Genomic DNA, 23,848 nt, shown 5'->3' on the forward strand with positions numbered 1-23,848 from the left:
CTCAAGAGGGCATCTCTACAGGGCTGGGGAGGGGTGTGACCAGGCAGAGACCAGTCCCAGGGGCCAAACAGAGATGCATGGAGGCTTGCATTCAGGTTCTGAATGCACTGAGGTTCCCCAGGCCTTTAGTACACTAACTTAGCTTAATATATTAAATGTGAGAAACCAGGGGGAAAGGCTTGGGGGCGGGAATCTGTAGAAATCACTGCCACAAAACTATGATTCCCCCCTCCAATTTGGAAGAGCGCTCGCACACAGGCCTGAAGGCAGCCACCTTGCAGATAAAACTAATGAGCCCTTATTTTCATTTTTAAAAATTGACTTCATTATTAAAGGAATATGAACAGTTCCCCTTCATCACCAGATGGCTGCTTAATTGCAATGCTGATATACAATAGCTACCACATGCGCAGCTCACTGCATTGTATAAGCCCTGAGATATGTGCAATTTGTGTTTTCAGATTTGGCCCTTGGCCACACAGTCTCAGTTCAGCTCTACGCTGTATGGAAAACCATGTGGCAGTTGGAAACCATTATAGACAATTGATCTCGGAGCACTGACTCATTGGGCAATATGTTAAAATGATTTGGATTCTAAATAACTCCCGGTGACCCCTGCTGCAAAATATGGCAAATGGGTGGTCATGTGGGGAAGAGGTGGCTGTCTGGAGTGTTAGAAGCTTTCAGCAGACTTAAAAACACCCCCAGGCTTAACATTTAGCATTTGGCAAATGATCCCAGCCCTGAAGCCAAAGGCTGTAGTCATCAGGATACCTCCTACGTAGTATTTCCAAGCGCTTCAGAGGCTCTGCTCCAGGCTAAACGATTTGACAATTGTGGACCAAAAAAATATTTTGCCAGGAGCACAGAAGTTCTTATCAGCTGGTGGTAGTTGTTCAGGATATTTAAGTTTCGGTCCTGCGCCTACCTGATTGGGAGTAAGTCTCAGTAACCTAATGGCAGCATAAGGTAACAGTGGAAGGAATTCAACATAGTTATAGTTCAACATAGTTTTCCCTCCCCCTTATGCTGGTCTATGACCACAATAAAAATTTGATTTGATTTGAGGAAGAGGATACATAAAAAGAGGCAATAAAAAATGATGCATGGTATGGAGAAAGGCAGTAGAAGTTTTTCTCCCTGTGGATCCCCAGATGTGGTTGGACTACAACTCCCATCATCCTTGAGCTCTGGCCTTGCTAGTTAGGGGTGATGGGAGTTGTAGTTCAACAACAACTGGGGACCCACAGGTTGAGGAAGGCTGGTAGAGTCATGTGGACATTGATCCAAACTGAATGTTGGAAGAATCAGACAGACAAAAGGAAGTACTTTCCCATACTGTGCAGTGTTAAACTCTCCCAGGAGGCAGTGAAGGCCGCCATCTTGGATGGCTTGAAAAGAGAGTTAGACAGATTCATGGAAGGCAAGGCTATCAACTGCTACCATGGCTATGTTCTACCCCTACGGTCAGAGGCAGTGTGCATCTGAATACCAGTTTCTGAGAGCCACAGGTGCGCAGAGTGCCTTTGCACTCACGTCCCACTTGCAGGTTTCTCTGATGTTCTTCTGATGTCACATAGAGGCTGGGCAGACCTGAGACCCTGTGATGCTTTTGGCTGGCCAGCTATGGGGTCACTAAACTTCACCCCTTCACATACAGTGGGCACTTATGCGTTGTCCAAAATAAAATTCTTCAAGAAGAAAAGAGAACCAAATGAAACTTGCATGAAACTTGAATATGGCAATTTAAATGTATAGATACAAATTTAGAAATTGATTGCTATAGTATATGTAGAAATAGAATACATTTCACCACAGTGAGGGGAAGACCGTGACAAGTTAGGCTGTGTGCCAGTTCATTTTCCTGTCCAAATGCTGTTGTTGGGTTACTGTGAAGGCCCCTGATTTTCCTTGCTAGGGTTATTTATTGTTAAATTGGGCATTGGACAGTTTAAACTATTTCCAAATAGAGAACAGTCCTGCGTAAATTGAGACACAAAGCCATCCTCCCTAACAAAGGGTTTTGGGGAAGTAAATAGAACAAAACTATGCTAGATGGAGTTTAATGTGAGTTTAAAGCACTCAGGTTTTTTAAATTATTAAAACAATATTAAAAGTTAAACACTATTGCGTGCTCTATTTTTTAAAAAGCCTGTTTATTTACCTCCTGCATTTCTCAGTCAATGATGCTCATTATTAAGCATTTATTTATGAGTTACTATGACAGCATGACCTGTCCTCCTGGCATTGCTGATGACTCTGTCAGCAAGAAGTTGCTTTGAAAATAAAGCACACTGGCTGCAACTTCCATGGGTTCTTTTGCCTTAGGGAAATTAAGTCACAAGATTCCAGTGCCCCAGTTCTGAGATTAATGGGGTGTAAGAGAGTAAATTTCAGTAGGCCAAGAGCAGAAGAAATTGGGAGAATCAGCTTTGCTCTCAGTCTCACAGGTGGTTCTGTGTCTATGTTCACATTAGTGGTTTGAAACAAAGCAAGGTCGTCTCCCTTATTCTCACATTGCTGTGCAGACCAATGGGCAAGGATCTCTTCGCCCGATGCCCACCACTTGATTTGTTCCCCCGACTATCAAATGCCAAGTCACTGAAAGTGTTGTGTGTGTGGCACGTTCAACAGCTGCCTGAAATGTATACATCTCAGCTTGACTGTGACTTCCTTTTTCAAATAAGAAGGAAGCTGGTTTGAGGGAAAGAGTATCCAACAGAATTTCTGAAGAAGCTAGAGGATATCTACAGATTGTGGCTTATCTCATGAGTACTCAGCTTCAAACACCAGCAGTGGGGTCAGCTGTGATTTGGACTCAGATTCAGTGTAATTAATTGGAAGAGACCCCAAGGCCCTCTTGTCCAATTCGGACATTTTGTTACGTTAGCTGAATGGTCAAGGAACAAGTACAAAGTTTTTTCTCCCCTTCTTCCAACCGGGGGACAAAGGCTCTCTAAATAAAGTACAGTGGTACCTCGGGTTAAGAACTGAATTCATTCTGGAGGTCCGTTCTTAACCTGAAACTGTTCTTAACCTGAAGCACCACTTTAGCTAATGGGCCTCCCGCTGCCGCCGCACCACCGCCGTGCGATTTCTGTTCTCATCCTGAAGCAAAGTTCTTAACCTGAGGTACTATTTCTGTGTTAACAGAGTCTGTAACCTGAAGCATCTGTAATCTGAAGCGTCTGTAACCTAAGGTACCACTGTACTTCTCATTTTTTAATGGAGACAGCCTGTGCCTTTTAAAAGTTGTCAGTAGGCTATAACGTGTCTCCACATATGCAAAACCTTTCCTCTCTGATGGGAAGCAAGTTCATAAAAAACTAATGCTACTGATTACAGCTCCCTCCATGAAGTATACCATCCTTTGTTTAGAAAAAGAAAAAAGAAACCCCAGATGCTTTTCTGAAAAGGAGCCTTGGGAGAATTCTAAGGTTTGCAGAAATAGGGGGGGGGACTTAGAAAATGCCTGATAAAGAGTAGAAAACCTCTACAACAACACTAGTGTAGCTCAGAAGTAGGCTTGAAGGTGTTCATCTTGCAGCTTCCAGCAAGAGCTGCAGGCTTTCTGTTAGAAATACCGTATTTTTTGCTCTATAAGACTCACTTTTTCCCTCCTAAAAAGTATGGGGAAATGTGTGTGCGTCTTATGAAGCGAATGCAGGCTGCGCAGCTATCACAGAAGCCAGAACAGCAAGAGGGATTGCTGCTTTCACTGCACAGCGATCCCTCTTGCTGTTCTGGCTTCTGAGATTCAGAATATTTTTTTTCTTGTTTTCCTCCTCCAAAAACTAGATGCGTCTTGTGGTCTGGTGCGTCTTATAGAGCGAAAAATACGGTACTTCTGGTTTACTGAAACTGTAGGCCCACTTCTGACACCGTGTTGCATCCCTTGGGTTTGGGAAGGGTACTCCCAAACCTTCCAATGGGTCTGTTATAATACTAAGAGGGAGGCGGAAAAGCTTCAGTAGTAGTATCTATTTGTGAAAAACAGATCGAGAACTCAGCATAGCAGCCAGTGGGCAAGAGGAAGGTTCCAACTAGCTCCCACTCAGCTGTAGAGGGAACCGCACCCAAAGCAGGGAGGGGAGTTTCAATTGCAGACCAGGCATTAATCTTAAAGAGACAGGCCACACACACTATACCTAGGACTGAGAATGTGGAGTGACCACAAAACACTAGCTATTGGTGTGGGCCAAGGTGGTGGGAAACAGTTATTTGTTTTGGATTATATAGCTCTGGGTTTCCTGTATCAAGTTGAGAGGGTAGACTAGATGACATATTAGACACATGGACACACACCAATTCTGTGATTCTATGAAAAAAGCATGGCTTACTGTTGCTTTCCAGCAGTAACTTCATGATTATATTGTCTCTGGAATGAAAGATTCAATTTAAGTTACTTTGCAAATTATGTGATGTTATGTCTTTTTAAGAATATGCAACACTAATGAGAAAAAAGGGTACAAAATGAAATATTTGATTGGGCAGAATTGACATTAAAGATCATTAAACCATTACATGGTTACAAGTTGCCAGTAGAAATCTTATTATGACTGATCACAGGGACTCTTTGTTCTACTGCTTATACGTGCTAAGTCAAAGCTGTTCCTAATGCAAAATATGATTGCTATCAATTACACCTAAATGTTGTGGATGAGGTTGGTATGTGTGCTTTTAAAAATAAGCCCCTATTAAAACCACAGAAGCTATTTTAAACATATGATTTCAGAATTGGGGGGGGGGAATCTACAGGCCTTTCCAACTATAATTTACAGGTAATTTACAGCTATAATTTACAGGATAATAACTGGAGCAATCACTGTCTAAGGCAGATATTGCTCCAGCAAGGGCTCCCTGTGGGACAATACAGTTTCCCAGCTTTCAAGCCACAATTTGAGCAGTTCTTAAATTGAATCTAGAGGCAACCTATGGTTCTGGGTGCTTTTTCAGACAGAAAAGACAGAAATCTTGTCCAAGTTTCCAGCAGATGCTGAATAGATAGACTGCTCTTCAGTTTCACATTTTGGAATGATATTTTGGTGTTTTTCTGTTTTTGGACAGGTTTTCTGCTCAAATATTCATAATAGGGATGGAGAACCTGCAGCCCTCCAGATGTTGTTGGACTACAACTCCCATCATCCCTGATGATTGGCCAAGCAGGGTGGGGTGGATGGGCTCTGGAGTCCAATGATATATGGAGGGCCAAAGATTCCCTATCCCTGGTTGATGAGAAGATACCCCACCATTTTGAAAGTCCTTTCTAAAACACAAATGCCAGTTGTCTGCTCTGAAATGCCAGGCATTCCCAGAAAGTAATCCATGTATTGTTTTGAGCTCTTTTTCTCCGAGAGAAGGGGAAAAGCATCCATTTCTTTCTGTAACATAACAGTATGCCAACATGGGAAAGAAGGTCAATGCATTTTGTCTTCCATTTTCAGAAACTTTGAGCTTTTTCCAACAGCAAGAGCTTCGTAGGGAGAAATGGGAGAAGAACCGGGTGATGGGGAAAGCCATCTCCCGCCGTTCTGTCAGCAAGGAACGATGGGTGGAGACGTTGGTGGTTGCTGACAGCAAGATGATTGAATACCATGGAAGTGAGAATGTGGAATCCTATATCCTCACTATCATAAACATGGTATGTAATGTACAGAATGCGGAAGCGAAAGTGTTTACTGGGTCCACACAGAATGAGCACATAGCCCTGGTCCTTTCTTGCATTTGCTGGCTTCTGGACCCAACTCAAAGGACTGGCTTTAACAATAAAGCATTATATGGCTTGGGACCATGATATCTCTAAAGCAGAATTCCCCAATGTTACGTTCCCAATGTTGTTGGACTCCAGTTCCCATCATCCCCAGTCAGGGATGGTGGGAGTTGTAGCTGGGGAAGGTAGGCTTTTGGCTATAAGTTCAAAGTCCACCCTTATTGCCAATTAATTAGGGACTGGCAGGCTTCCCGGGGCAATGAGTGTTCGACCGAGTGACTCCTCCAGTCAAGTCCTCCGACATGATTAATGACCTGAGCCTCTGATAAGGCTCCAAGCACGTTCCCCCATTACGCAGAGTATCCAGCACAGGGAAGGACGAGAAATATGAGCTACATCCTAAGAGTTTTATTACTAAGCTACGCAGACAGAAAAGAAATACATCCTCTCTCTGTGAGAGCAGAGAGCAACTGAAAAACAAAGGAACAGGAAACCAGTAACATCACATCCGTCTCCTGTCTTCCATGAGACTTCCAACAGTCTGTAATGTCTCTGGAATGCAAAACAGAGTCTTGTGACTCCATGAGCACTGCACAGTGGCAACACACAGAAACCAACATTGGGGTCCTAATCAGGTTGGGAAAAGCTGAGCTAAAAGAATGCTCCTTCCCATATGTATATCTACCCATGTCCTCAGCTTATTGAGGGAAGCTGTCCTTCAAGGGCTCCCTCTAAAGGAAATTTGGAGGATTGCCAGAAGGGAGTGGGTCCCCCCCCCCAATGCCTCACCCACAAATCTGTGGAATGATCTCCTTTCTTCCTGGCACCATATCTTTTTTGTGGGGAAAGGACTATAGCTCAGCAGTAGAGCATATGGTTTCAAAGCATCACAGGATCGTGACAAAGATAATTGAAACCCAATTTATGGCCTGGTTCAGATATAAGAGTGCCAGGCTGATAACTTGTTTTATCTCTGGTTGTGAGCAAGTTGGTGGGCAGGATGTGAAAACCCTGTTAATGTGTCCTGTCACTGGTGCTTTCCTTCAATGGACAAATGTCCCACTTGTCTAATGGATTACTTGACCTTGACTATCCCTGTCTCACATGAAGTGAAGATTGCCTGAACTAGCTCTGACAGGAACACAGCCAAGAGCCCTTAGTAATTAATCCCTTTTCAATGCAATGCATGAATGCTAACAAAATGTCATAACTCATGGTTAGAACTTCCTTGTCATAAAAGAAACGAATAAGGCAGAATCAGCGCTCAACTGCACAGGGGCACTTCCAAACATAATTAATGGCGTTCTGATATGTTTCGATTTTGATTGTGTATGAATTGTGTTTTAGTGTGTTGGAGGCTATCTTGTGAGGGCAAAAAGCAGCCTTAAAAAAATCTTTTTAAATAAAGTCAGCAATTAAAGCAGGGATGAGGAGCCTGTGGTTGAACTACGACACCCATCATCCCTGACTACTGGATGCTGTCTGGGAACTGATGGGAACTGGAGTCCATTAGAGCATGTTGCTGATAACGCCAAGGTTGCAGGTTTGGTGCCTGTATGGGACAGCTGCATATTCCTGCATAGGAACTCTACAATTCTATGAATTTTATACTAGGAGGGCCACAGGTTCCACATGCCTGGGTTAAACAATTGAGAACGAGCTGCTGCAAGCTCCCCCTTGATTTCTGCCATTGAGACTGATAATGCTAGAACGCTTATTCATACAGCTGCACTGCCCTCTGCAGTAGACTCCAGAATTTATTGTAATTCTGACTGAATCAAGTGTAGGCAAATATTCCAGAGGGCATTGGGGGAAGCGGTGAGCCAGGAAAGGTTTGTTCCATCCAGCTTTTGCAAAGGCTAATTCTGGGACAAGGGAACAACCCCTAGCATAGTTTGTCGGATGTTCATCTGCTCCAAGTGGTCACTGGGTGGACCTCAGTAATATGTCGCATGGTCAAAAGTGCCTCTCCTAAAAAACACAGTGCATTCCACAAGCAGTGTTAGAAACTGGGGTAGAAAAACTAGGAGCCAAATGGCTTCTGGGACGTGGGTTGTGGGCACCAAAACAGAATGTCCAGTCACCACTGAGGGGGCGGCAACACTTTTTATTTATTATTTTGATAAGCATGCATTAATATACAATTCACAAGTGACACATTGTCAAGATCACATTTTTAGTAGAAATTGTTAATACATGTCTAATTTGGTGTTTACAATAAAAAATATTGGTACCATACTTTGGTTTTCAAAACACTCCACTCTTTATTGTTAAACTCCTTAACATATTGCCTATCCTTAACTTATACTGCGAGGCTTCAAAGCAAATACATTTCAGGAATCCTGGCACCCAGACTTTTTTTTTTTAATCATATTTATTAAAATTTCCAATAATAACAGAATAGAAAAGATAGGAAAGATAAAGAAAAGAAAGAAATAAAGAGGCCAACTTTAAACCCTTGTTTTCATAACCTTCTTTCTGGGACTCCCTCCTTCCCCTCCCGACTGTATTCCCCTTTCCCTAAGTTGGTTCCACAAGCTCTCATTCCCAATTTAAACCTAATATGTTGTACCTATTAGCCAATTTAAATTACAATCTTAGCATCACTTAGCAAAATAGAAAAAGAAAAAAAAATTTCCCCCAAGATCTACCCCGTTTCTTTCCACGAATTCCCCCTTTTTTTTACCAAAGTTATATAGAAAGATAAAAGATAAAAGATAGAAGAAAATTCAAAAAGTTGGTTACATAGCCTTTGGATTCTAGAATTCCCCCTCCCTTCCCCGGTTTAGATTCCCCATGTCCATCAGTCTATATGTTGTCGGCCTGGAGGTCTCAAGTCCACAGCCAAATTTTTCTCATTCCATCTTGCCGGTTTTCTTTAAATTTGCTTGTTTTAATGATGTTTAACTTCAAAAATCCAGTCTGATAGAGGCCTTTAGTTTTCCTTGGTCCTTGTTGCTCCTCCCATTGTTCTTTCCGTGACGTAGTTGGTCCTTTGCTCTTTTGTTTCTTACTTTCTCAGGTTTCTGTCTTGTTCAGCTGCAAAACCATTCTTATTCCGAAATCTAGTATCTCTACAGAGGTTTGTTATTCAGGAACAAAAACTTACGTCCAGTTCCTTCCTTGCTTCAATAGAAAAATTCTATTGTATTGTGAACACCTCTGTAGACAAAATAATATTTCAGTTTTGCTGCTTTCCCAGGAGATAAGACCTGTGCACATCCCGGAGTAGTTTTCCACATACGCCACTTGTAATGTCACGAAACCCCTCTAGGGGGGTTACAGTAACTTTGTGTCCTCTGATCCAAAAATCAAGTTTTTGTTTCTTTTCCCCCCCCGACATTTTGTATCCATATTTATGTCCAATTGTAACAGAATTAACCAGCAAAATACTTGTAACAAAGTCCTCTTTGTATTCTCAAGATTTGACAGCTACTTTGACAGCTGTCAAATTCTCCATCTCTCTCCGCCAGGTTCTCCGAATCGCCCCGGTTCCCAGGGGGGGGGGTTGCCTTTTCCCTCTCACCCTCGACTTTTCTCCTCCAGCACAATTCTTATAGTATCCCATCGTGGAATTGATCATTTTTGTCAGCAATAAACTTCTGAAACGATCTTGGTTTCCCAGTCCTTGTTTTAGCGTGTTTACAATCAGGGGGGGGGGACTGACTTCCTTTTTAGATCCCCCCCGCTCGCTGGCACCCAGACTTTTTGATGTCCTCGCAGATGGATCACATTTAGGCACAAAATGTGCCTGGAGCCCTGCTAATTTCGAACCCTGCCCACAAGTATGTATGGAATGAGGCAGTCCCTCAAGCACCTGGTCACACGTTCTTTAGGACTTGGTTAACACCATCAAGAAGACCTTAAAGCTGGTCTGCTATCATACTATATATAGGCAAAGACCTATATTTTGTTACTCTGTGCTGTGCCAGACATATCTCTGATGGTGCTATGGAAATAGATCATCATCATCATCGGGGTGGTGGGGGTGGGGATATAGCTGCAGAAAATGAATTAATAAACTTTATATTGTCTGGCTTTGCCCAGGTGTCTGGCTTGTTCCATGATCCAAGCATTGGCAATGCAATTCATATTGTGCTGGTTCGACTGATTCTTCTAGAGGAAGAGGAGGTAAGACCCCCATGTAACAATTATGCATTTCATGGACTTTCCTCTTAAGAAAGAAAGTTTTTGATAGACTTCAGAGAAGGGGAAGGAAGCCAGACAAAAGCAGGCTTTTTCAGTGGCGGCACTGGTGTTCTGGAAGGCCACTGGACATGCAAGCATTGTGGGATGCCGCCAGTGCTGTGGAAAGTTGTTCTGTTGTGTGTTTTATTGCTTATCTATGTTCCAACAGCTGGACAAATAGGTCTTTACCATGAGTGTCTACTGTGTTGCTGCTTTTGTGTATTTGAGTTTTTAAAATTTATTTTTAGTGTATATTGCCTTGAGATGGTTGTTTGGAAGGTGATTAATAAATCAGTGATCATGATGTCAATGGTGATGATAATTTAATTATAAATGTATATATTTTAAATGTTGTGTAATTGTGTTAAGTGTGGTGAACTGCTTCTCTTTCAGTGATGATGATGAGGTAATACTACTACTAATAATAATAATAATAATAATAACAATAATAAATGCTTTTCACATGACTTTCAAGGTGATTCCCTATTCCATGATTGAGAACTTGAGGCCCTCCAGATGTTTTTAGACTCTAAATCCCATCAGCCCTAGCCTCATAGCCAATGGTCAGGGATTATTGGAGTTTTAGCTTAAAAATATGTATGTGTTTGTTTTCCTCAGAGCTTGACCCTGGAGAGGAAAGATTTGAATTGATTAGGGAACAATGTTTCCAAATTGGTTCCACGTTGTTTTCAGCATGTTGCATCTTTCTTAACCCTAGAATCGTGCTTCAATTTTTCTCTGATTTAGGGATAATGGTTGTTTCAAAACGGAAAACAAAGGGAAACATTTTTGTTTGACAACTTATTTAAGCTCTTCTGGTGTGTGTGGGTTTTTTAAGAGTTGTGAAGGCCTCTTAATGTGCTGTTTTGCTCTTTTTGTATTTTTTTGGTATTCCTTTTCCATTGTTTTCCAAATGACACAGTTTTATCTCAACTTTCTGGACTCAGTAAACAGCTATCATAATTACGTCTCTCGCTTCATGCAAAAGCACCATTTGTTACATCTACTGAGCTTGATAATTAATGTAGATGCTATTAGCGTTCTAGCAGTATAATTATATATTTTTTATTTCCCTCTCTTTAGCAAGGGCTGAAAATAGTTCACCATGCAGACAAGACCTTAGCCAGCTTTTGCAAATGGCAAAAGAGTATCAATCCCAAAACTGATGCCAACCCACTGCACCATGATGTGGCAGTCCTTCTTACCAGGTAAGAGGATACTGTGCCAGAGACACCATGTTTGATTTCATTTTTTAAACTATTATTACTTCAGTAAGAGAGGAGACCAAATATATTTCAGTAACAGGGTAAGATTCTCAGCAGGACTTAAATGCCCACCGTAGAATTATTATTTTTGGAGGCTTGGAAGTTAGACGAGTCAAGGGTTAATAAAGACCAGTCCTATCATTAGGTAGAGTGAGGAATCTGCCTCAGGTGGCAGTTGCTGGGGTGGTGGTGAGATGGTGGAGGACACAACTGTGTGTGCCATGAAGCATCTCCTACACCACTAAGCTGCTAGCCTGTGGCCTTAGTTACAGCAGAGGATATTGTCTACCCAGTTGGCTTCTGCACATGTCATGGGAGGGCAGCATCTTGTTTTTCCCCTTGGGCAACAATTTCCGCCCTCCCTTCCCTACAGGTGGGTGGGGTTTGCGGCACCGAGCAGGGGCTCACCTGGACGGGTGCCTCCCACCTGCTTGGGTTGGCCGTTGACCTGCCCTCGGCCAGGAAGGACAATGGACGGCCGGCCGGGGGTGGGGCTAAGGCCAAAGAAAAGAGGCCAGCCCTTTTGACCAAGCTTCCCAAGCGGCGGCGTTTGCAGGGCCTGTTAAAGGGCAAAAACCAGGAGTCCCTGGCCCTAGAGTAGTGGCATGTAGGTCAAACTCCCGGGCCGAGGTTAGTGGAAGGGCGTGCTGTGTAAGTTTGTGCTTTGCAGTCACCTCTCACTGCACCTCATCAGCCTGTATATCCTTAGCCAGACGGGCTGAGAGGGTTACTTGCCAAGGCCTGTGCCAAGTTTTCCACTTCTGAAGCTCAATAAAGTTGTGGCCAGTCTGAACCCATACTCTGGTCTCCTGTCTCATTCTTTGGGCCATAGCTGTCAACTTACAGATTTGAAAATAAGGGACCAGCAGCCAAAATAAGGGACCTGCAGCCTCACCTGTTCCAGGCACTCTAGTCTTCCTGTCCTCCTGCAGTCTGGTCAAACTCTCCTGTGTTTTCCAGCAACTGGTATTCAGAAGCATACTGCCTTCGACAGTGGAGGGAGAAAATAGGATGTTCTCATTTGAGTGCAAAAATTGATGTGGGGATATTTTACATGGAAAAATAATTCCTTCTGTAGGAAGGAATTAACCGCCTCAGGCCCACAGTTAATAAGGCTGATCCAAAACATTTTGGTGCTTGTTGTAAATGCAAATGATGTATTTCCTTGCCTAGTGACATCAACAGTTAGCAACGCCTCATATAACTGACCCTGTGTCCTGTTGCTTCATTGGACCCTGAATCTGAAAGCTGGTGCAGCATAATGGATAAGAGACTCATCTGTGTATCGAAAAAAGCCCCCATTTTTTAAACCGTTTTTCATGCCTAACAAAAGTAGACATACAGTGGTACCTCAGGTTAAGTAATTAATTCGTTCCAGAGGTCCGTTCTTAACCTGAAACTGTTCTTAACCTGAAGCACCACTTTAGCTAATGGGGCCTCCAGCTGCTGGAGCACGATTTCTGTTCTCATCCTGAAGCAAAGTTCTTAACCTGAAGCACAATTTCTGGGTTAGTGGAGTCTGTAACCTGAAGCATATGTAACCTGAAGCGTATGTAACCTGAGGTACCACAGTAGTGTCTCTGTTTTCAGTTCATAGAGTCCTTTCTATAGGTCAGTTCCATCTGGTTTGAGACGCTGCTATTATAGGCGTTGTGAAGTTGTGGTGGGGGAGGCAGGGAGAAGAGAAGGGGGATAGAGACATTTCCTTCTTTTGCATAGTGCATATGCAGATATCTTTTTGGCATGGCATCATGTTGATAGGTTCTTTATCCGTTCATTTACGGTATTTATTTTCATTGGCAGTGGAAGAGATTGGGGAGCCTAGTTGGTTGCATTTGGTTGGTTGCAGCGAGTTTTGTTTGGGGGAGTGGAGTCAAATTAGCCATATCGATTAGGATGCTGTCAAGGAGGATTATGTTGTTATCTTGTTGATCCATGTTCACTCCTGAAAGGTCCCTCCAGTAAATCTTGCCTCTGCTATGAACTCACCCTTTGCAAGCTGTTCTCCCTCAGCCTCACCCTACCGCCATCCTTATTTTATTTTATTTTATTTTACTTTATTTTATTTTTTTACCCCACCCATCTGACTGGGTTTCCCCAGCCACTCTGGGCGGCTTCCAGCATATACAAAAACCTAATAATACAAGACATATTACAAACTTCCCTATACATTGGCTGCCTTCAGATGTCTTCTAAAGTTTGTATAGTTACTTCTCTCCTTGACATCTGATGGGAGGGCGCTCCACAGGGTGGGCACCATCACCGAAAAGGCCCTCTGCCTGGTTCCTTGTAACCTCACTTCTTGTAGTGCTGGTGCTGGATATCAGCCCTTGGTACGGGGTCTCAGTGTCTGAGCTGAAGGACGGAGGTGGAGACGCTCCTTCAGGTATACAGGGTCGAGGGCCGTTTAGGGCTTTAAAGGTCAGCACCAATAAAAGCGGTGATCTATCTTACAGGGTTGTTGTTAGGACCCCAGCAAGATAATGCATGTGAAGTGCTTTGAACGCTCAAAAGCACTATAGGAACCCCTGACCATTAGGTCCAGTCGTGGTCAACTCTGGGGTTGCGGCACTCATCTCGCTTTATTGGCCGAGGGAACCGGCATACAGCTTCCGGGTCATGTGGCCAGCATGACTAAGCCGCTTCTGGTGAACCAGAGCAGCACACGGAAACGCCGTTTACCTTCCCACTGGAGTGGTACTTATTTATCTACTTGCACTTTAATGTGCTTTCGAACTGCTAGGTTGGCAGGAACAGGGACTGAGCAACGGGAGCTCATCCCATCACAGGGATTCGAACCGCTGACCTTCTGATCAGCAAGTCCTAGGCTCTGTGGTTTAACCCACAGCACCACCCATGTCCCTCAAAAGCACTATAAGTGTTAACTATAAGCTAAGTGTTAAGAACGTAATCTATGGCCTAATCTGGTCAGCTGCAGGACAACCAGAAACACCACACACACTAAGAACATAAGAAGAACCTGCTGGATCAGGCCAAAGCCCATCATCCTGTTCTTGCAGTAGGCAACCAGATGTCCTGAGCATAATATTGCTCTCTTCGCTTGTGATTCCCTGGTATTTAGAGACATACTTCTTTGAACAGTGGAGGTAGCCACCATGGCTATTAGCCATTGATAGCCTTTCCTTCCATGAAGGTATCCATCTATCTTTCTTTCTTTCTTTCTTTCTTTCTTTCTTTCTTTCTTTCTTTCTTTCTTTCTTTCTTTCTTTCTTTCTCTTAAATAATTTTTATTAGTATTTTCCACATAACAACAACAACACAAAAGATATCGAAAAATAACAATACACAACACACAAAAATCAACATTCGAAAACTAAAGAAAGCAACAACAAAAAACCAAACAAAAAACCCCAAATCCATATCTTACAAGTTTATATTATAAACACTAAAACAACAACAACAAGACATGGACTTCCACCAATCCCACAGCACCTCCTTTGTCTCTCATTGTGTTTTCCTGTTTTCTTTATCATCTCTATCCTAACATCTAGATATAAATCCCTCTTTCATATCCTTTCACTTCACAAGGTTATTCCAGACTCAGCCAGATTTCTGTCCTCGAACCTTGACTTTTGAGGTATCCATCTTTATATCCATCTAAGCGCACACTTTTAAAGCCACTGACTAGTACAATCGCAATGCTGATGCTTTCATTCAACCCCAACATTCCCAAGTATTCTAATTATCTGCTCATATAATAAGCTACTCATAATGCCAATCACGCCAAATCGTACTCAGAAGCAATTTTATGAGCGAAACTAAACAGAACGAAGCACAAACACTTTTGGAAACACACAAAGCCCTTTCCAAACAGAACAAAACACAAAAGCAAATATTTTTGGTCCTTACCGCTATTGTCTGCTTGCTAAAAATCGCAAGCCCTTCATTGCTTTCCCAAGAACAGCACTCATTAACGATAATTGCATGCTTGTGAATACTGCCATAATGATCAGAAATCTGTGACCTTGTTTGCCCGGGTTTTAATTTTACTTTTTAGACAGTGCCGTGTGCTGCTTGCATTTCTCATTTAGAGTATCATGATTCAGCATCTGAAAACAATTTACGGTAAAAAGTGGCAGTGCTCAGAATTAAAAGAAAGATCAAACTGGACCACATACTGCAGTAGCAGGAGGAACATAAGGAGCTTGAACAAACACAGAACGAGAAGGAGGAACTGTGTTTAAATCAGGGATGGGGAACCTGTATCATTCCAGATGTTTTGGGCATCATCCCCAGTCAGCATAGAGGTGGTCAGAAATGATGGAAGTTGGAGTCCAGCAACATCTGGAATGATACAGGTTCCCCACCCAATGTTTCCAAACTTGGGTCTCCAGCAGCTTTTGGACTACAATTTCCATCATCCCTGACCACTGGTCCTGCTAGCTAGGGATGATGGAAGTTGTAGTCCAAAAACTGCTGGAGACCCAAGTTTGGGAAACCCTGGGTGGAATCTACACACATGTAACAACCATTCTGAAAATCCTTTTTTTAAAAAGCGTTTTTAAAAATACATTGAATTTTCCATAAGGCTCTCCATTGACTATCTAGTATCACATTGTATATTGCACTTAAAACATTTTATTTGCAGCTGTATAGCTGAGTCCCTGGTTTAGAGTTTGTTCATTGCATGTTGAATATATGTGAACACCCATGCCGTTTTAGCTTCATTTGTATATTTAATATACTCAGTTATACATTCAGTTATATGTTCTGGGTTCATTTGTGCGCACAAATGGCTTTCTTTATCATTCTTTAGCAAACATGGAAGAAACCAGAAGTCAACTTCAGGCTTTTGAGTTTAAGGCTTTAGATAAGTGAATGGATAAATAGGAAGTTGCACGATAAATAAAAGAATGGCAAAGTTGTCCAACTAGATTGATATGCTTGATATAGAACCTAAAATCAATTTCAGTGACATAACATGCAAAAGCAAATCATCCTTCTTCACATCATCAATCAATGGGGGTGTTGGGCTTTCTCAGATTTCATATATACACAGGATGGTCTTTTGTAGCACATTATTGGTCTCTGGAAATAGCTTTCAAGAATTGTAAAAAGGAAGCAATCGTCTTATCCTGGGTCACAGTCAGACAGGACTGAGAGGGAAATGTCCCTTTGTGCATTCTAACAAAAGCTCTTGATCTATGTTGAAGTTTCGTGGGAGGGATTCGATTGCATACTGGCAAATTCAGGTTGCACAGTTAAAGCTGGTGTGGCGCTCTTGCACAGCTTAGCACAAACACAAAGTGACAGGAAAACGTGCTGAAAAGTGTGGGATAATTGCTTGGTATAACCTCTCTGCAAACAACTCAGAATGAATATTCAAATCGATAGTCAACTTTGTGCAAAATAATCAGGATGAATGTTCAATGAAAGATTGCCCAGAAACAATCTATGTGCTTTTCTAGCCTTGCAGGAAGGAAGGAAAGAGTTGGTAGCAGAGAAGTGTGTGTGTGTGTGTGTGTGTGTGTGAGAGAGAGAGAGAGAGAGAGAGAGAGAGAGAGAGAGAGAGAGAGAGAGTTTAAGGGACATTGGGAGAGTGGTTTCAGGCTTTGCTCTGTTGCAATTTGTTTAATGGACAAGGGGAGTATGCTGCTCCCCTTAAGATGAGACGACATTTCTGCTTTGGATGTGTAATAAGCTTTCTTGTGCAGTGTTTGTCACTGTTTATTGCTTCTCAGGGTCTGAAAATGGTGCAACTTACTTCCGAGCAGGGACGGGGGAAGAATTCAGTTCAGCTTGCATTTCTAAAACATTATGAGAACTGAGCATAACCATTCTTCAAAGTCTGCACTTCTCCAGATTTTGTATTGCAGTTCTCCTGTCAAGTACCATGTACAAAATGCTTGTGCTAGGGGAAAGTGTGTAATGCATAGGTAAAGGTAAAGGGACCGCTGACCATTAGGTCCAGTTGTGACTGACTCTGGGGTTGTGGCGCTCATCTTGCTTTATTGGCTGAGGGAGCCTGCATACAGCTTCCGGGTCATGTGGCCAGCATGACTAAGCTGCTTCTGGCGAACCAGAGCAGTGCACGGAATACCGTTTACCTTCCCGCCAGAGTGGTACCTATTTATCTACCTGCACTTTGAGGTGCTTTCGAACTGCTAGGTTGGCAGGAGCAGGGACCGAGCAACGGGAGCTCACCCCGTCGCGGGGATTCGAACCTCTGACCTTCTGATCGGCAAGCCCTAGACTCTGTGGTTTAACCCACAGCGCCACCCGCTTTGTAAGAATGCATATGTTGGTGAAAATAACATAGACAATTGTGTTATAGAAGGGTAGATTGCCTGACAAATGCATCCATTAAGGGAAAAGTTGCACAAAATGTTGATGAGTTTTTATGAGGGCTTTAAAAAATATTCACAAACCGATGTGGAGAAGTGAACGGAGCAGTGGAGAGATGAGGAACTGAAACATTCAGATTCACCCATCCCTGCTTCTGAGACTGAGCGTACATAGGATCATGCTACAAAGTTCTTTTTATTTCACGTATTTTGCTTTGCTCTCAGGAAGGACATCTGTGCTGGCATGAATCGCCCATGCGAAACCTTAGGCTTGTCCCATCTCTCTGGAATGTGCCAGCCTCATCGCAGCTGCAACATCAATGAAGACTCTGGCCTGCCTTTGGCATTCACAATTGCACATGAACTTGGACACAGGTATGAAAACTCTGGGAGTCTAGCGGGCGTCAAGTCACATGATTAACCAGAACTGAAAGCTCTTACATTCTGAGGAGGAAGTATTAGAACTTTGTGATGGTTGTAGCAAGGAGGTCTAAGGTCAGGATAATGAGTCAATACAAACAGCAGAAACCTAAAGGCAGGCACTCATATATGTTTTGAGATTTTTATGTTGATAAAATAAACATTTCACCAGAAAAATGTTTTACTTCTACCTGTGCGATTTGGCCAACACTGCAATACTTTTGTATATCTCTCAAAGTAAAAAAAGGCTAGTGACCTGCCTAGCTTTAAATCTTCCAGAAGATGCTTGGATAGGCTTTTCTTTGTGTTTCTTGAATCTTTCCAATGTCTGCACATTCTGTTTGTAATTCAGAAAATACCTTCTTAGAAATGGATCTGTTAGCATTGATAAGAAATTTGTTGTTTGCACTGTTCTATTCATGCACTTTAAAAAATTTAAGTAAAGATGCAAGCAAGAACAAACAAAAATTAACAGCCAATAATTGCAGTCACTTCCAACCTAACTTTGAATTTCTTTCAGCATCAACTGAGTGAATATTTATCTTTGGCACTAAGGCATTTGTGGGCATCTTTCTCTGACTGGGGCTGATAGGAGTTGAAATCCAATAACAGCCTCTGGAGGGCTGCAGGCTTCCCACCCTTGCCATGATGGCAGAGGGATGTCACCACAATGGTTGGCCTCCACATCTGGCCCAATTGCACAAGCAACCCAAACAGGCTCTTGCACAATCTTATTTCAGGTGTGCCAGTAAAGCACTATGCAGTTGGACAGCTTCATCACAAGATTCCTTGCAACGCTGGGCATGTATGCTGGGCTACATACAGAATCATTCTTGAGTTTCCTGCAGCTGTGCATAACCCAAGAGATGTCTCTTTTGACCAGGGCCTCTATGACCAGGGCCAGCCCTACCATTAGGCAAAGCGACCTTAGGTGGTAGATGTTTTGGAGCAGCAGTGACAGGTCCTTGGCCATTCCTTTTAAGCCCCCTGCCAATTCTCATCTGTTAGAGGATGTTAGCAGCCAGCAGCAGTTATACTTAGCTGATTGCAGCTTCTGGGAGCTTCGTGACCAGGAGCTAGTAACCAGGACTTGTAAAGAGGGACATTTGCAAGGGCATTTAGTGGGAGAGTTTGAGGGGAAGCCCAGAAGACTTTCTCACAGCATGCAGGACCAAGAGACATGGAAGGTGAGGGAGCTGCTGCAGTGACCTGAAAAACACCTCTGTTTTCCTGCTGGAGAACATGCAACAGTACACCTGTAGCAAGTGTAAACGGTTGCCTTGCTGAAAGTGAAGGTGTAGCAATTTGAGGCCCACCTAAACATCCTCCGAGCTACAGGACTAAATGTTGAATTTCTCGATAGAGCTAAGTGGACTATGCTGGAACAGCGACACAGGTGGGGTGCCCCTACAGAGGAGGAAGATTGCCCATTGCATGAGATGAACCCCTGGAGGAACGTGACACATTTGTCATTTGTCAGTCAGCAAAATTATTTGTTTATGCCATTGCCAGGGCTTATTGGAGCCCCCGGATTTTGCAGTGTAGCTAATGGGAGCAGCGGGGGAGGTGAGACAAATGTCCCGGGATGACTCTATTGGTGCCTTTCACCCCAAATCCTAGCCACTTTTATTTTGGCCAGATGTCTCCCACAGCTGGTGACTGGAAGGCAGGTCTTAATGAAACCAACTTTTCAGCATGCACAGAAATATAGCATAAAAATGCTGACTTCTTTCACAGCGCTGTTCATCTTTTGGAAGATTCTGCTATGAACCTTCGCCCAGGCCAGCCAGATAACAGACTTTACACTACCTGATAACCAGAAGCAATTCCCCAGCATATTTTCTGCAGTACTTGAGGTTATTTGTAGATAAGATATTCTGGTTTTTTGAAGCTTCCCTGACAGTATCTTGCACCTGGATTTGTTTCTCTCCCAGTTTTGGTATTCAGCATGATGGAAAGGAAAATGACTGTGAGCCAGTGGGAAGGAGACCATACATTATGTCCCGGCAGCTGCAGTATGACCCCAGTCCTCTCACCTGGTCCAGATGCAGCAAGGAATATGTCACACGCTTCCTAGAGTGAGTCAATATGACAGTTTTGCTACAGGGAAATGGAACGCATTAAACAAAATCCTTATCGCCATTGCCTTTGAGGATATTGCAGCTATTTTTTTTAACTTCATTACACTGGGTGAGTTTGGGCATCATGCTAAACTATGGTTTAGCATGATAACAACAAGCTGTGGTAAGCCTTGGGAACAAATAGCATGACAGGCTGTTGTTAATGGAAAGGGGAAGCGAGACTCTTCCAAACTCCTCCTCATTGCTCCACTGGAGAAGGAGAGGAGAGCACAGCAACCTGAGATTCACTGTACCTTGCTTCCATAGTTTATTGTTCCATCTGACCATCATCATAAGCAAAGCAAGCACAAGGGATAACAGGAGCTAGGTTACCTTCTGACTAGGTGCCCCAATTTATTACACTGGTAAATTGATGTAGATTATAGAACCATAGAATTGAAGAGTTGGAAGATACCTCAGGGGTCATCTAGTCCAACCCCTTGCAGTGCAGAACTTGCTGACAGATGAAGATGGATCTTTGGACACGACGCTTGTTATTAGCCAAAACGCCCAGAAGCAGTGGGAAGAGCATTTTAACCATATACAGTGGTACCTCGGGTTAAGTACTTAATTCGTTCTGGAGGTCTGGCCTTAACCTGAAACTGTTCTTAACCTAAAGCACCACTCCTCCTCCTTGCTGCTGCATGATTTCTGTTCTCATCCTGAAGCAAAGTTCTTAACCTGAGGCAATATTTCTGGGTTAGCAGAGTCTGTAACCTGAAGTGTCTGTAACCTGAAGCGTATGGAACCCGAGGTACCACTGTATACAATTATTCTGGTGAGGGTTCAGTGATCAGGTGTTTACCAGTAATTTTTCCTGATAAAAGATACCAGCCACCACATAGCCCCCAGTTTCAGAGGATGAAGTTAGAAAGTTTATTCAGAGTCTTGCTAATAAGAAGGTAAAGATATGAAACCCCCCCCCAAAAAAAAACCTGTAACAAACTATTAACTGATGGGCTCCTGTACTTGCAGAGCTCTAAAATAAAGAAAAATAATAAATCTTTGGAAGTAAATTCTGTTAGAATCCTGGGGTAACATTAATGTTTCTTATTTCTAAATGAATTATTACTGGGGGAGCATGTAAGGCAAAAGCAACACAAGGAAGTCCGTTTTATTTTAGTGTATTTCAAAGATCTATAGAAAAGGTTCCAAAGTAAAAACAACCTTTGTGACATCCCCATTGCCCTGGAGCAGGGAAGCTGGGGCTTGTGCGCATCTGCACTGCCAGGAGCATAAGATTGGTGGTGGCAGTTCCACTGGTGCAACCTCATGGCTCCAGCTTCACCAGTATCCCACCCTGTTGTTGTTGTTTAGTCATTTAGTCATGTCCAACTCTTCGTGACCCCTTGGACCAGAGCACGCCAGCCTAGCCCCACCCAGATAAGCAGCAGTAACTGTGGTGTCAGACTGGTGTCTCTACTGCCACTCATCTGCTTCTACTGTGTAACTGGAGATTATGGTGACTGAACATTCATCTTCTGCATGGCAGCTGCAGATCTGTGGTCCCTCTGCATGAAGTCTTGAGTGGAGGAGGGAGAACTTGATACGGAGATGCTATTTTCAGCAGCCGTCTTAGGTTTCTTACAGCATTTTGTTCTTCCCTGGGTGTATGAAGACTTTTCTCCGAGCTAAAATATGCCCATATTCTTCAGCTTTCTTTTTTTATGTGCCATTCATCTCAAACTATTGATTGTCGTCATTTTTCTGAATCATCTTGTTAGCAGTTTAGCTTATCATGTTCTTCCTGGAAATTTAGCGAGCAAAACAGGATACTGTGATCAAGCTGGTGTCTTGAACAGCAATGAATAGGACAGTATTTTTGCCTCCTACACACAGTTGCACATAATGCTTCTGTGAAAATATCCTAATATAGCCAGCACTGGCAGTCTTGTCTGTGGGGAGTCCTCTCAACTCACTTTCCTGTTTTCCCATCCTTCCACCACTGGGGTAAGGGAGAGGTGAAGGAGATGCTGCTTCACCACAATTGCCACACCACGAGAAGCAGGTGTCAGTATTGTTGTTGTTTTTAAAAAAAAACTCCACAAATGTTAATACTTAATCTCACACCTCATATTTAGCCGAGGATGGGGCTTCTGCCTGGATGATGTACCCAAGAAGAAAGATCTAAAGCCACCTTTCATTGCACCTGGAGTGATTTATGACGTGCACCACCAATGCCAGTTGCAATATGGACCCAATGCAACGTTCTGCGATCAAGTGGATGTAAGTTCAGTGTTGCTTCTCTCCAACACCCCGCATTTTATTTCAAGGTGGCAACATTAATCGTCTGAACCTAATAGAGAAATGGAGGAGGAAGGAGGTGGTGACAACAACCTGTATTGCAGATATTAATATTGTGCAGCTTGTAGCAATAGGATTTGCAACTGAATACCTTACTCGTGTGATCTAAAGTTAAACACCTTGTGACAGTGTAGCAGCTGCATTCTCCCACTCACCTCACAGAGTGTTTATTGTGGGGGAGGAAGGGAAAGGAGAATGTTAGCCGCTTTGAGACTCCTTCGGGTAGTGATAAAGCAGGATATCAAATCCAAATCCAAATCTACTGTTTGATGGTGCCCACGAGGTCACTGGTTCTAGCAGCTTTCTAGGTCTCTTCAGTGTAGCAGGGTTGAGCCTGTTGTTGTTGTTGACATGCTGGCAATGAGTGGGGCCAGAGACAAAAGAGTTTTTAGCTTTGAAGGATTGCATAGCACTCTTTCTCTTAGTCCCACCTCATGTATCTCTCACTCCCTGACTCTTTCTTCTTCCTGCTCCTCTCTCTTTCTCTCTCTCTCTCTCCCCCACAAACAATAGAAGAGGAAGTGATTCCCAAAAAGGTGGTCTGGAGGGCAATTGCAGGACCTAAGCGTCCAGAGGGCCACATGAAATTAGGACAGGTGCCACAGGTTCCTCACCACTGTTTTCACGGAATGGAAAAAGGGCCATTTGCTCTGTTTATTTTTATTCCATTTATATCCCACCTTCCCTTCATGCTGGAATTGAGCACAGCCACATCCAAGGATTTGTAGGTGGTCTTCCACAGGCACTTGGCCAGACCTCCTCCTGCTCTGCTTCATTAGAGTTGTGCCATTGTCTTCAGGCAATGCTATAGCACTTTATTCTATTTCAGCATGTAGGGGGGTGTATTTGTCTCCCTTTGATTGTGAGAGCTCTTGTTCTTAAAATACCAGACTCTTAGATAGTGGCAGGGCATTTAATAGAAACCTTACTTTCTTCTGCACAGTAAACCAAAGGGAATCCCATCCAGGCAAAACTAGTCCTACGTTTGGTCTCTGTAGCTCAATTGTGGGACTAGGTTTGTACTGTGTACGCATTTGATATAGACTCACAGCAACACACAATCTGTCAGATGGCTATAACTGGCAGTGAAGTCAGATCAGCAAAATTCTAGAGGAGATCATCTACCAGGCTTTCTCCATGGTTACTAAACCCACGAGGCACAGCAGGTACAATCCTAGAAAGATATGTGCTCAGCTGAGAGGGAAAGGGAAGAGTAATTCTACAGCCAATGATGCTTCTGTTGCAGCTATGCAAACGCTTAATTGGGCAAGGTGTTGTAAAACTGACGCATGGTTTTCTCATCCTGTCATGCATGTGCCTGCAGTGGAAACATATAAGATGCCTGCAGTTAAATGTGTAATTCCTCCCACCCCATTCCCCATGCCCACATAGGTTCCAAAGATTGCTGGCAGCATGAGGTTTTTTTTATATTTGTACAATCTTGAGTCAGATAAAGTGCAGTGGGGCAGGTGGGCTATCAGTCAATGCCCACATGTATGACATCATTGAGTGACACATGATTTACCAGTCTCTTCA

The 23,848-nt window shown here is 43.1% G+C and overlaps 1 protein-coding gene across 1 annotated transcript in view; it reads left to right on the forward strand.

Annotated features, from left to right (window-relative positions):
• Positions 1-23,848, forward strand: part of ADAMTS12 (ADAM metallopeptidase with thrombospondin type 1 motif 12) — a 109,575-nt gene that overhangs the window by 43,892 nt on the left and 41,835 nt on the right. Inside the window, exons 4-9 of the mRNA XM_081212637.1 lie at positions 5,445-5,641; positions 9,758-9,841; positions 10,982-11,106; positions 17,694-17,843; positions 19,823-19,966; positions 22,090-22,234. Coding sequence (XP_081068763.1) covers positions 5,445-5,641; positions 9,758-9,841; positions 10,982-11,106; positions 17,694-17,843; positions 19,823-19,966; positions 22,090-22,234 — 845 coding nt within the window. The remainder of the gene's footprint in view (positions 1-5,444; positions 5,642-9,757; positions 9,842-10,981; positions 11,107-17,693; positions 17,844-19,822; positions 19,967-22,089; positions 22,235-23,848) is intronic.

Source organism: Podarcis bocagei (assembly GCF_964188305.1).
Source record: "Podarcis bocagei genome assembly, chromosome: 11".
NCBI lineage: Eukaryota > Metazoa > Chordata > Lepidosauria > Squamata > Lacertidae > Podarcis > Podarcis bocagei.